Genomic DNA, 16,137 nt, shown 5'->3' with positions numbered 1-16,137 from the left:
CAAAAGAGAGGGGGAGAAGAAGAGCAAAAGAGAGGGGGGAGAGAGCGCAAAAGAGAGGGGGAGAGAAAGAGCGCAAAAGAGAGGGGAGAGAGAGAGCGCAAAAGAGAGGGGGAAAGAGAGTGCAAAAGAGAGGGGGAGAGAGAGCACAAAAGAGGGGGAGAGAGAGCAAAAGAGAAGGGGAGAGAGAGAGCAAAAGAGAGGGGGAGGGAGAGAGAGCAAGGGGGGGAACCGCTGTACTGCAAAAAATGGCCCGTGTGAACAGGCTTTAGGACTAGTATATACTGTACGTATATATATTTATATATTCTAAACATATTAAGATGTGATATATTTTGTCACCCATATGTGGTGCATGAGCATAATGTTTTTGGCACCTTGCACAAATCATTTAAATAGTATGATAATATGAACTGTGTGTTAGCATGAATAAGGGTTTATTGTAAACCTGAAACGTTGCTGTTTTCTTGGGAATCCCCCACACTTGTAATAAAGTCCACTTTGTTTCCCTGGATCATTGGAGTATTTGTTGTTAATGTAGGCTTGGTAAGCCTTCTCTAAGCAAAGTGTGTTGTGCTGTATTTTTTTCAGTAATTCTGCTAATACAGGTGTACAGGAATAATGGCGCTGAACGTAAAGATGGGAGGTCCGGTCTGTCTGATTATGAACTCCACAGATGGGAAGTTAGAGGTGAACTCAGATGCTCTGGAGATCTTGTCTGGAATCTCTCAGCCAGTAGTGGTTGTGGCTGTTGTGGGCTTGTACCGGACAGGAAAATCATACCTGATGAATAAGCTGGCTGGGGTGAATAGAGGTCAGTGAGGTGACATTGTTATGTGTCATATGTACATTGTTATATGTTCCTTGTTATATGTGATATGTTCCTTGTTATATGTGATATGTTCCTTGTTATATGTGATATGTTCCTTGTTATATGTGATATGTTCCTTGTTATATGTGATACGTTCCTTCTTATATTTTATATGTGCATTGTTATATGTCATATGTGCATTGTTATATGTTCCTTGTTATATGTGATATGTTCCTTCTTATATGTTATATGTGCATTGTAATATGTCATATGTGCATTGTAATATGTCATATGTGCATTGCAATTTGTTATATGTGCATTGTTATATGTTTTATGTGCATTGTTATATGTGCATTGTTATATGTTCCTTGTTATATGTGATATCTTCCTTCTTATATGTCATATGTGCATTGTTATATGTTATATTTTAAATGTGATATGTACCTTGTTATATGTTCCTTGTTATATGTACCTTGTTATCTATGATATACACCTTATTATATATTATATGTACATTGTTATCTATTATATGTACATTGTTATATATTATATGTGCATTGTTATATATTATATGTACAGTGCTATATGTTATATGTACATTGTTATCTATTATATGTACATTGTTATATGATGTATGTACCTTGTTATATATTATATGTATATTGTTATATATTATATGTATATTGTTATATATTATATGTACATTATTTTATGTTATATGTACATTGTTATATGTTAAATGTTCATTGTTATATGTTAAATGTTCATTGTTATATGTTATATGTACATTGTTATATATTATATGTACATTGTTATATGTACATTGTTATATGTTAAATGTTCATTGTTATATGGTATATGTATATTGTTATATGTTATATGGTATATGTACATTGTTATATATTATATGTTCATTGTTATATGTTATATGTACATTGTTATATGTTAAATGTTCATTGTTATATGTTATATGTACATTGTTATATATTACATGTTCATTGTTATATGGTATATGTATATTGTTATATGTTATATGGTATAGGTACGTTGTTATATATTATATGTTCATTGTTATATGTTATATGTACATTGTTATATGTTAAATGTTCATTGTTATATGTTATATGTACATTGTTATATATTAAATGTTCATTGTTATATGTTATATGTACATTGTTATATGTACATTGTTATATGTTATATGTACCGTGTTATATGTCATATGTACATTGTTATATGTTATATATACATTGTTATATGTTATATGTACATTGTTATATGTTATATGTACCTTGTTATATGTAACTTGTTATATGTACATTTCTATATATTGTTATATGTACATTGTTATATGTTATATGTACATTGTTATATGTTATATGTATATTGTTACATGTTATATGTACATTGTTATATGTACATTGTTATATGTTATATGTACTGTGTTATATGTCATATGTACATTGTTATATGTTATATATACATTGTTATATGTTATATGTACATTGTTATATGTTATATGTACCTTGTTATATGTTATATGTAACTTGTTATATGTAAATTTCTATATGTTATATGTACATTGTTATATGTACATTATTATATGTTAATGTTATATGTACATTGTTATATGTTATATGTATATTGTTATATGTACATTGTTATATGTTATATGTACATTGTTATATGTTATATGTATATTGTTATATGTTATATGTACATTGTTATAAGTTATAAGTACATTGTTATATGTTATATGTATATTGTTATATGTTATATGTACATTGTTATACATTATATGTACATTGTTATATATTATATGTACATTGCTATGTGTTGTATGTAACTTGTTGTATGTTATATGTGCATTGCTATATGTTATATGTATATTGTTATATATTATACGTACATTGCTCTATGCTGTATGTACCTTGTTATACATTATATGTACATGGCTATATGTTATATTTACAATTGTCTGAGGTTGCTGATGACTGTGTGTTGTGTATTTTCAGGCTTTGATTTAGGAGCTACCATAGAGGCTAAGACAAAAGGTATCTGGATGTGGTGTGTTCGTCACCCGACTAAAGCGAATTGCACGCTAGTACTGTTGGATACGGAGGGATTAGGAGATGTGGAAAAGGTGAGAATGTTCCTATAAAAACATTAGATTTATCTACTTAGAATGATATTGCTCAGGAGGGTGCACGTATCTTTAGAATTCTATGACACAACGTTTTCCAACATTGCTTTTAGCACTATTATACATTGTTGCAAACACTAGTAGCTAGAGTACTAAAGACACGTGTACGCTCCTGAGCCCTATGCACCTACCTAGATTAAATCTTCAACAAAAGATACAGAAATAACTAAATAATTTGATAATTAAAGAACATTGGAAAGTTGTTAAAAATTGCTGCTCTGTCTAAACCATGAAAGTTTAACTTTGACTGTCCTTTGATTTTTTCTTGAAATAGATCACCAGGGGTCTATAAGAAAACACATCTGGAGCAGATTTTCTCAAAGCTCTGTACAATATTTGATTTGTTATAGGGACATTAATGTTAATATTTTTATAACTAAAAAAGCAAACGGTTGAAAGGTATTTAAAATTTTTATTATTTTAGGAAACTTTTCAAGGTTTTGTTATTCCATTGCAGTCAAAGGATAAACCTCTTGAACAAACTATTAAACATGATTCTTTGCATCCTTTGCTGTGGACAATTATAAATTATCTTGTTCACTAATCAAAGCAATCACTCTGTAGCATGTAACAAGATCAGTGAATTTGTCAGGATAAGTAAGTATACTGAATGTATTCCAGACTTTCTATGGAGCAATTGATAATAAACAATTTGCAGAGGTGAATCACAGGGAAAACAGGAAAAGGGAAAACAAATGCACTGTTTTTGCTACACTTAATTATGAGGTTTTTTTTAATGATTCATTTTGAGTTCAATTCACCTTTAATCCCAGAGGATCTATCCACAACCTTATTAATTAGTATAAAATAGTTAATTGTCTCACTCATTAAACACCTTGTTTGCTTAAAGTAGAAGTACTATCAATATGTTTCAGATATGTCTGTACATAGCAAAGGTCAAGAACGTTTTGATAAAATACTTAGGGAACGTTGATTTATTCTGCCTGCCCTGTTTGTAGGAGGAACTTCAACTGCTAAAATGTAATATTGCACAAGTTATCTCTTGTGTATTCCCATGTGTCGCTCACATGCAACCAATTGCAAGCTTGTTTACAATAATAAGATTGGCATGTGCCAGTTAATGATATATGAGTTTACCATGTTATGACTACTAGGTACACTGTGCGCATAATGCCCAGCTCTGAAATTATTAGCTACAATACACACTACAAACCTTTTACACTTGCAATATAAGTTAAAATATTATGTGATCTCATTATATATCATTTAAAACAAGGCACATTTATTTTTTAGGGTGACAAGAAAAACGACATCTGGATTTTCTGCTTAGCTTTGCTGTTGAGCAGTGCACTGGTTTATAACAGTATGGGAACAAATGATCAAGATGCTCTTGATAAATTACAGTATCCTTTTGTATTGAACAAACAAATTAGTGTGAGTGAGTATAATGTTACTGAGTTACATATACATATAGTGTGAGTGAGTATAATGTTACTGAGCTACACATACATATAGTGTGAGTGAGTATAATGTTACCGAGTTACATATACATATAGTGTGAGTGAGTATAATGTTACTGAGTTACATATACATATAGTGTGAGTGAGTATAATGTTACTGAGCTACATATACATATAGTGTGAGTGAGTATAATGTTACTGAGCTACATATACATATAGTGTGAGTATCATGTTACTGAGTTACATATACATATAGTGTGAGTGAGTATAATGTTACTGAGTTACATATACGTATAGTGTGAGTGAGTATAATGTTACTGAGCTACATATACGTATAGTGTGAGTGAGTATAATGATGTTACTGAGTTACATATACATATAGTGTGAGTGAGTATAATGTTACTGAGCTACATATACATATAGTGTGAGTGAGTATAATGTTACCGAGTTACATATACATATAGTGTGAGTGAGTATAATGTTACTGAGCTACATATACGTATAGTGTGAGTGAGTATAATGTTACCGAGTTACATATACATATAGTGTGAGTGAGTATAATGTTACATATAGTGTGAGTGAGTATATTGTTACTGAGCTACATATACATATAGTGTGAGTGAGTATAATGTTACTGAGCTACATATACATATAGTGTGAGTGAGTATAATGTTACTGAGCTACATATACATATAGTGTGAGTGAATATAATGTTACCGAGTTACATATAAATATAGTGTGAGTGAGTATAATGTTACTGAGTTACATATAAATATAGTGTGAGTGAGTATAATGTTACCGAGTTACATATACATATAGTGTGAGTGAGTATAATGTTACTGAGTTACATATACATATAGTGTGAGTGAGTATAATGTTACTAAGCTACATATACGTATAGTGTGAGTGAGTATAATGTTACTGAGCTACATATACATATAGTGTGAGTGAGTATAATGTTACTGAGCTACATATACATATAGTGTGAGTGAATATAATGTTACCGAGTTACATATAAATATAGTGTGAGTGAGTATAATGTTACTGAGTTACATATAAATATAGTGTGAGTGAATATAATGTTACCGAGTTACATATAAATATAGTGTGAGTGAATATAATGTTACCGAGTTACATATACATATAGTGTGAGTGAGTATAATGTTACTAAGCTACATATACATATAGTGTGAGTGAGAATAATATCACTGAGTAACATATACATATAGTGTGAGTGAGTATAATGTTACTGAGTTACATATACATATAGTGTGAGTGAGTATAATGTTACTGAGCTACATATACATATAGTGTGAGTGAGTATAATGTTACTGAGCTACATATACATATAGTGTGAGTGAGTATAATGTTACTGAGTTACATATAAATATAGTGTGAGTATAATGTTACTGAGTTACATATACATATAGTGTGAGTGAGTATAATATTACTGAGTTACATATACATATAGTGTGAGTGAGTATAATGCTACTGAGTTACATATACATATAGTGTGAGTGAGTATAATGTTACTGAGTTACATATACATATAGTGTGAGTGAGTATAATGTTACTAAGCTACATATACATATAGTGTGAGTGAGAATAATATCACTGAGTAACATATACATATAGTGTGAGTGAGTATAATGTTACTGAGTTACATATACATATAATGTGAGTGAGTATAATGTTACTGAGTTACATATACATATAGTGTGAGTGAGTATAATGTTACTGAGCTACATATACATATAATGTGAGTGAGTATAATATTACTGAGTTACATATACATATAGTGTGAGTGAGTATAATGTTACTGAGCTACATATACATATAGTGTGAGTGAGTATAATGTTACTGAGTTACATATAAATATAGTGTGAGTATAATGTTACTGAGTTACATATACATATAGTGTGAGTGAGTATAATATTACTGAGTTACATATACATATAGTGTGAGTGAGTATAATGCTACTGAGTTACATATACATATAGTGTGAGTGAGTATAATGTTACTGAGTTACATATACATATAGTGTGAGTGAGTATAATGTTACTGAGCTACATATACATATAGTGTGAGTGAGTATATTGTTACTGAGCTACATATACATATAGTGTGAGTGAGTATAATGTTACTGAGCTACATATACATATAGTGTGAGTGAGTATAATGTTACTGAGTTACATATACATATAGTGTGAGTGAGTATAATGTTACTGAGCTACATATACGTATAGTGTGAGTGAGTATAATGATGTTACTGAGCTACATATACATATAGTGTGAGTGAGTATAATGTTACCGAGTTACATATACATATAGTGTGAGTGAGTATAATGTTACTGAGCTACATATACATATAGTGTGAGTGAGTATAATGTTACTGAGCTACATATACATATAGTGTGAGTATAATGTTACTTAGCTACATATACATATAGTGTGAGTGAGTATAATGTTACTAAGCTACATATACATATAGTGTGAGTGAGTATAATGTTACTGAGCTACATATACATATAGTGTGAGTGAGTATAATGTTACTGAGCTACATATACATATAGTGTGAGTGAGTATAATGTTACTGAGCTACATATACATATAGTGTGAGTGAGTATAATGTTACTGAGTTACATATACATATAGTGTGAGTGAGTATAATGTTACATATAGTATGAGTGAGTATATTGTTACTGAGCTACATATACATATAGTGTGAGTGAGTATAATGTTACTGAGCTACATATACATATAGTGTGAGTGAGTATAATGTTACTGAGCTACATATACATATAGTGTGAGTGAGTATAATGTTACTGAGCTACATATACATATAGTGTGAGTGAGTATAATGTTACTGAGCTACATATACGTATAGTGTGAGTGAGTATAATGTTACTGAGCTACATATACATATAGTGTGAGTGAGTATAATGTTACTGAGCTACATATACATATAGTGTGAGTATCATGTTACTGAGTTACATATACATATAGTGTGAGTGAGTATAATGTTACTGAGTTACATATACATATAGTGTGAGTGAGTATAATGTTACTGAGCTACATATACATATAGTGTGAGTGAGTATAATGTTACTGAGCTACATATACATATAGTGTGAGTGAGTATAATGTTACTGAGTTACATATACATATAGTGTGAGTGAGTATAATGTTACTGAGCTACATATACATATAGTGTGAGTGAGTATAATGTTACTGAGCTACATATACATATAGTGTGAGTGAGTATAATGTTACTGAGTTACATATACATATAGTGTGAGTGAGTATAATGTTACCGAGTTACATATACATATAGTGTGAGTGAGTATAATGTTACCGAGTTACATATGCATATAGTGTGAGTGAGTATAATGTTACATATAGTATGAGTGAGTATATTGTTACTGAGCTACATATACATATAGTGTGAGTGAGTATAATGTTACTGAGCTACATATACATATAGTGTGAGTGAGTATAATGTTACTGAGCTACATATACATATAGTGTGAGTGAGTATAATGTTACTGAGTTACATATACATATAGTGTGAGTGAGTATAATGTTACTGAGCTACATATACATATAGTGTGAGTGAGTATAATGTTACTGAGTTACATATACATATAGTGTGAGTGAGTATAATGATGTTACTGAGCTACATATACATATAATGTGAGTGAGTATAATATTACTGAGTTACATATACATATAGTGTGAGTGAGTATAATGTTACTGAGCTACATATACATATAGTGTGAGTGAGTATAATGTTACTGAGCTACATATACATATAGTGTGAGTGAGTATAATGTTACCGAGTTACATATGCATATAGTGTGAGTGAGTATAATGTTACATATAGTATGAGTGAGTATATTGTTACTGAGCTACATATACATATAGTGTGAGTGAGTATAATGTTACTGAGCTACACATACATATAGTGTGAGTGAGTATAATGTTACTGAGCTATATATACATATAGTGTGAATAAGTATAATGTTACTGAGCTACATATACATATAGTGTGAGTGAGTATAATGTTACTGAGTTACATATACATATAGTGTGAGTGAGTATAATGTTACTGAGTTACATATACATATAGTGTGAGTGAGTATAATGTTACTGAGCTACATATACATATAGTGTGAGTGAGTATAATGTTACTGAGCTACATATACATATAGTGTGAGTGAGTATAATGATGTTACTGAGCTACATATACATATATGTGTGAGTGAGTATAATGTTACTGAGTTACATATACATATAGTGGTGAGTGAGTATAATGTTACTGAGCTACATATACATATAGTGTGAGTGAGTATAATGTTACCGAGTTACATATACATATAGTGTGAGTGAGTATAATGTTACTGAGCTACATATACATATAGTGTGAGTGAGTATAATGTTACTGAGCTACATATACATATAGTGTGAGTGAGTATAATGTTACCTGAGTTACATATACATATAGTGTGAGGTGAGTATAATGTTACTGAGCTACATATACGTATAGTGTGAGTGAGTATAATGTTACTGAGCTACATATACATATAGTGTGAGTGAGTATAATGTTACTGAGTTACATATACATATAGTGTGAGTGAGTATAATGTTACTGAGTTACATATACATATAGTGTGAGTGAGTATAATGTTACTGAGCTACATATACATATAGTGTGAGTGAGTATAATGTTACTGAGTTACATATACATATAGTGTGAGTGAGTATAATGCTACTGAGCTACATATACGTATAGTGTTAGTGAGTATAATGTTACTGAGCTACATATACATATAGTGTGAGTGAGTATAATGTTACTGAGCTACATATACATATAGTGTGAGTGAGTATAATGTTACTGAGCTACATATACATATAGTGTGAGTATCATGTTACTGAGCTACATATACATAAAGTGTGAGTGAGTATAATATTACTGAGTTACATATACATATAGTGTGAGTGAGTATAATGTTACTGAGTTACATATACATATAGTGTGAGTGAGTATAATGTTACTGAGCTACATATACGTATAGTGTGAGTGAGTATAATGTTACTGAGTTACATATACATATAGTGTGAGTGAGTATAATGTTACTGAGTTACATATACATATAGTGTGAGTGAGTATATTGTTACTGAGCTACATATACATATAGTGTGAGTGAGTATAATGTTACTGAGTTACATATACATATAGTGTGAGTGAGTATAATGTTACTGAGCTACATATACATATAGTGTGAGTGAGTATAATGTTACTGAGTTACATATACATATAGTGTGAGTGAGTATAATGTTACTAAGCTACATATACATATAGTGTGAGTGAGTATAATGTTACTGAGTTACATATACATATAGTGTGAGTGAGTATAATGTTACTGAGTTACATATACATATAGTGTGAGTGAGTATAATGTTACTGAGCTACATATACATATAGTGTGAGTGAGTATAATGTTACTGAGTTACATATACATATAGTGTGAGTGAGTATAATGCTACTGAGCTACATATACGTATAGTGTTAGTGAGTATAATGTTACTGAGCTACATATACATATAGTGTGAGTGAGTATAATGTTACTGAGCTACATATACATATAGTGTGAGTGAGTATAATGTTACTGAGCTACATATACATATAGTGTGAGTATCATGTTACTGAGCTACATATACATAAAGTGTGAGTGAGTATAATATTACTGAGTTACATATACATATAGTGTGAGTGAGTATAATGTTACTGAGTTACATATACATATAGTGTGAGTGAGTATAATGTTACTGAGCTACATATACGTATAGTGTGAGTGAGTATAATGTTACTGAGTTACATATACATATAGTGTGAGTGAGTATAATGTTACTGAGTTACATATACATATAGTGTGAGTGAGTATAATATTACTGAGTTACATATACATATAGTGTGAGTGAGTATAATGTTACTGAGTTACATATACATATAGTGTGAGTGAGTATAATGTTACTGAGTTACATATACATATAGTGTGAGTGAGTATAATATTACTGAGTTACATATACATATAGTGTGAGTGAGTATAATATTACTGAGTTACATATACATATAGTGTGAGTGAGTATAATGTTACTGAGTTACATATACATATAGTGTGAGTGAGTATAATATTACTGAGTTACATATACATATAGTGTGAGTGAGTATAATGTTACTGAGTTACATATACATATAGTGTGAGTGAGTATAATATTACTGAGTTACATATACATATAGTGTGAGTGAGTATAATGTTACTGAGTTACATATACATATAGTGTGAGTAAGTATAATGTTACTGAGCTACATATACATATAGTGTGAGTGAGTATAATATTACTGAGCTACATATACATATAGTGTGAGTGAGTATAATGTTACTGAGCTACATATACATATAGTGTGAGTGAGTATAATGTTACTGAGCTACATATACATATAGTGTGAGTGAGTATAATGTTACTGAGCTACATATACATATAGTGTGAGTGAGTATAATGTTACTGAGCTACATATACATAAAGTGTGAGTGAGTATAATATTACTGAGCTACATATACGTATAGTGTGAGTGAGTATAATGATGTTACTGAGCTACATATACATATAGTGTGAGTGAGTATAATGTTACTGAGCTACATATACATATAGTGTGAGTGAGTATAATGTTACTGAGCTACATATACATAAAGTGTGAGTGAGTATAATATTACTGAGCTACATATACATATAGTATGAGTGAGTATATTGTTACTGAGCTACATATACATATAGTGTGAGTGAGTATAATGTTACTGAGTTACATATACATATAGTGTGAGTGAGTATAATGTTACTGAGTTACATATACATATAGTGTGAGTGAGTATAATGTTACTGAGTTACATATACATATAGTGTGAGTGAGTATAATGTTACTGAGTTACATATACATATAGTGTGAGTGAGTATAATGTTACTGAGTTACATATACATATAATGTGAGTGAGTATAATGTTACTGAGCTACATATACATATAGTGTGAGTGAGTATAATGTTACTGAGTTACATATACATATAGTGTGAGTGAGTATAATGTTACTGAGTTACATATACATATAGTGTGAGTGAGTATAATGTTACTGAGCTACATATACATATAGTGTGAGTGAGTATAATGTTACTGAGCTACATATACATATAGTGTGAGTGAGTATAATGTTACTGAGCTACATATACATATAGTGTGAGTGAGTATAATGTTACTGAGCTACATATACATATAGTGTGAGTGAGTATAATGTTACTGAGTTACATATACATATAGTGTGAGTGAGTATAATGTTACTGAGTTACATATACATATAGTGTGAGTGAGTATAATGTTACTGAGCTACATATACATATAGTGTGAGTGAGTATAATGTTACTGAGTTACATATACGTATAGTGTTAGTGAGTATAATGTTACTGAGTTACATATAAATATAGTGTGAGTGAGTATAATGATGTTACTGAGCTACATATACATATAGTGTGAGTGAGTATAATGTTACTGAGCTACATATACATATAGTGTGAGTGAGTATAATGTTACTGAGTTACATATACGTATAGTGTTAGTGAGTATAATGTTACTGAGCTACATATACATATAGTGTGAGTGAGTATAATGTTACTGAGCTACATATACATATAGTGTGAGTGAGTATAATGTTACTGAGCTACATATACGTATAGTGTGAGTGAGTATAATGATGTTACTGAGCTACATATACATATAATGTGAGTGAGTATAATGTTACTATGCTACACATACATATAGTGTGAGTGAGTATAATGTTACTGAGCTACATATACATATAGTGTGAGTGAGTATAATGTTACTGAGTTACATATACATATAGTGTGAGTGAGTATAATGTTACTGAGCTACATATACATATAGTGTGAGTGAGTATAATGATGTTACTGAGCTACATATACATATAGTGTGAGTGAGTATAATGATGTTACTGAGCTACATATACATATAGTGTGAGTGAGTATATTGTTACTGAGCTACATATACATATAGTGTGAGTGAGTACAATGTTACTGAGCTACATATACATATAGTGTGAGTGAGTATAATGTTACTGAGCTACATATACATATAGTGTGAGTGAGTATAATGTTACTGAGCTACATATACATATAGTGTGAGTGAGTACAATGATGTTACTAAGCTACATATACATATAGTGTGAGTGAGTATAATGTTACTGAGTTACATATACATATAGTGTGAGTGAGTATAATGTTACTGAGCTACATATACATATAGTGTGAGTGAGTATAATGTTACTGAGCTACATATACATATAGTGTGAGTGAGTATAATGATGTTACTGAGCTACATATACATATAGTGTGAGTGAGTATAATGTTACTGAGCTACATATACATATAGTGTGAGTGAGTATAATGTTACCGAGTTACATATACATATAGTGTGAGTGAGTATAATGTTACCGAGTTACATATACATATAGTGTGAGTGAGTATAATGTTACTGAGCTACATATACGTATAGTGTGAGTGAGTATAATGTTACCGAGTTACATATACATATAGTGTGAGTGAGTATAATGATGTTACTGAGCTACATATACATATAATGTGAGTGAGTATAATGTTACTATGCTACACATACATATAGTGTGAGTGAGTATAATGTTACTGAGCTACATATACATATAGTGTGAGTGAGTATAATGTTACTGAGCTACATATACATATAGTGTGAGTGAGTATAATGTTACTGAGCTACATATACGTATAGTGTGAGTGAGTATAATGTTACTGAGCTACATATACATATAGTGTGAGTGAGTATAATGTTACTGAGCTACATATACATATAGTGTGAGTGAGTATAATGTTACTGAGCTACATATACATATAGTGTGAGTGAGTATAATGTTACTGAGCTACATATACATATAGTGTGAGTGAGTATAATGTTACTGAGTTACATATACATATAGTGTGAGTGAGTATAATGATGTTACTAAGCTACATATACATATAGTGTGAATAAGTATAATGTTACTGAGTTACATATACATATAGTGTGAGTGAGTATAATGTTACTGAGCTACATATACATATAGTGTGAGTGAGTATAATGTTACTGAGCTACATATACATATAGTGTGAGTGAGTATATTGTTACTGAGCTACATATACATATAGTGTGAGTGAGTATAATGTTACTGAGCTACATATACATATAGTGTGAGTGAGTATATTGTTACTGAGCTACATATACATATAGTGTGAGTGAGTATAATGTTACTGAGCTACATATACATATAGTGTGAGTGAGTATATTGTTACTGAGCTACATATACATATAGTGTGAGTGAGTACAATGTTACTGAGCTACATATACGTATAGTGTGAGTGAGTATAATGATGTTACTGAGCTACATATACATATAGTGTGAGTGAGTATAATGTTACTGAGCTACATATACGTATAGTGTGAGTGAGTATAATGTTACTGAGTTACATATACATATAGTGTGAGTGAGTATAATGTTACTGAGCTACATATACATATAGTGTGAGTGAGTATAATGTTACTGAGTTACATATACATATAGTGTGAGTGAGTATATTGTTACTGAGCTACATATACATATAGTGTGAGTGAGTATAATGTTACTGAGCTACATATACATATAGTGTGAGTGAGTATAATGTTACTGAGCTACATATACATATAGTGTGAGTGAGTATAATGATGTTACTGAGCTACATATACATATAGTGTGAGTGAGTATAATGTTACTTAGCTACATATACATATAGTGTGAGTGAGTATAATGTTACTGAGCTACATATACATATAGTGTGAGTGAGTATAATGTTACTGAGCTACATATACATATAGTGTGAGTGAGTATAATGATGTTACTGAGCTACATATACATATAGTGTGAGTGAGTATAATGTTACTGAGCTACATATACATATAGTGTGAGTATCATGTTACTGAGCTACATATACATAAAGTGTGAGTGAGTATAATATTACTGAGTTACATATACATATAGTGTGAGTGAGTATAATGTTACTGAGCTACATATACATATAGTGTGAGTGAGTATAATGATGTTACTGAGCTACATATACATATAGTGTGAGTGAGTATAATGTTACTGAGCTACATATACATATAGTGTGAGTGAGTATAATGTTACTGAGTTACATATACATATAGTGTGAGTGAGTATAATGTTACTGAGCTACATATACATATAGTGTGAGTGAGTATAATGTTACTGAGCTACATATACATATAGTGTGAGTGAGTATAATGTTACTGAGTTACATATAAATATAGTGTGAGTATAATGTTACTGAGTTACATATACATATAGTGTGAGTGAGTATAATGTTACCGAGTTACATATACATATAGTGTGAGTGAGTATATTGTTACTGAGTTACATATACATATAGTGTGAGTGAGTATAATGTTACCGAGTTACATATACATATAGTGTGAGTGAGTATAATGTTACCGAGTTACATATACATATAGTGTGAGTGAGTATAATGTTACTATGCTACATATACATATAGTGTGAGTGAGTATAATGTTACTGAGTTACATATACATATAGTGTGAGTGAGTATAATGTTACTATGCTACATATACATATAGTGTGAGTGAGTATAATGTTACTGAGTTACATATAAATATAGTGTGAGTGAGTATAATGTTACTGAGCTACATATACATATAGTGTGAGTGAGTATAATGTTACTGAGCTACATATACATATAGTGTGAGTGAGTATAATGTTACTGAGTTACATATACATATAGTGTGAGTGAGTATAATGTTACTGAGTTACATATACGTATAGTGTTAGTGAGTATAATGTTACTGAGTTACATATAAATATAGTGTGAGTGAGTATAATGTTACTGAGCTACATATACATATAGTGTGAGTGAGTATAATGTTACTGAGCTACATATACATATAGTGTGAGTGAGTATAATGTTACTGAGTTACATATACGTATAGTGTGAGTGAGTATAATGATGTTACTGAGCTACATATACATATAGTGTGAGTGAGTATAATGTTACTGAGTTACATATACATATAGTGTGAGTGAGTATAATGTTACTGAGTTACATATACATATAGTGTGAGTGAGTATAATGTTACTGAGCTACATATACATATAGTGTGAGTGAGTATAATGATGTTACTAAGCTACATATACATATAGTGTGAGTGAGTATAATGTTACTGAGTTACATATACATAAAGTGTGAGTGAGTATAATATTACTGAGTTACATATACATATAGTGTGAGTGAGTATAATGTTACTGAGTTACATATACATATAGTGTGAGTGAGTATAATGTTACTGAGCTACATATACATATAGTGTGAGTGAGTATATTGTTACTGAGCTACATATACATATAGTGTGAGTGAGTATAATGTTACTGAGCTACATATACATATAGTGTGAGTGAGTATAATGTTACTGAGCTACATATACATATAGTGTGAGTGAGTACAATGTTACTGAGCTACATATACATATAGTGTGAGTGAGTATAATGTTACTGAGCTACATATACAT

The 16,137-nt window shown here is 30.5% G+C and overlaps 1 protein-coding gene across 1 annotated transcript in view; it reads left to right on the top strand.

Moving 5' to 3' along the window:
• Positions 1-618: 618 nt before the first annotated feature.
• The window catches only part of LOC128642348 (guanylate-binding protein 1-like), a 45,184-nt gene continuing 29,665 nt past the window's right edge, over positions 619-16,137 (top strand). The window contains exons 1-3 of the mRNA XM_053695092.1: positions 619-811; positions 2,824-2,951; positions 4,266-4,375. Of these exons, the coding sequence (XP_053551067.1) occupies positions 619-811; positions 2,824-2,951; positions 4,266-4,375 (431 nt within the window). The remainder of the gene's footprint in view (positions 812-2,823; positions 2,952-4,265; positions 4,376-16,137) is intronic.

The sequence above is a fragment of the Bombina bombina genome, chromosome 11 (genome assembly GCF_027579735.1).
Source record: "Bombina bombina isolate aBomBom1 chromosome 11, aBomBom1.pri, whole genome shotgun sequence".
In the NCBI taxonomy this organism is placed as follows: domain Eukaryota; kingdom Metazoa; phylum Chordata; class Amphibia; order Anura; family Bombinatoridae; genus Bombina; species Bombina bombina.
Note: the sequence above shows the minus strand (reverse complement) of the source record. Positions and strands in the feature narration are given on the sequence as shown.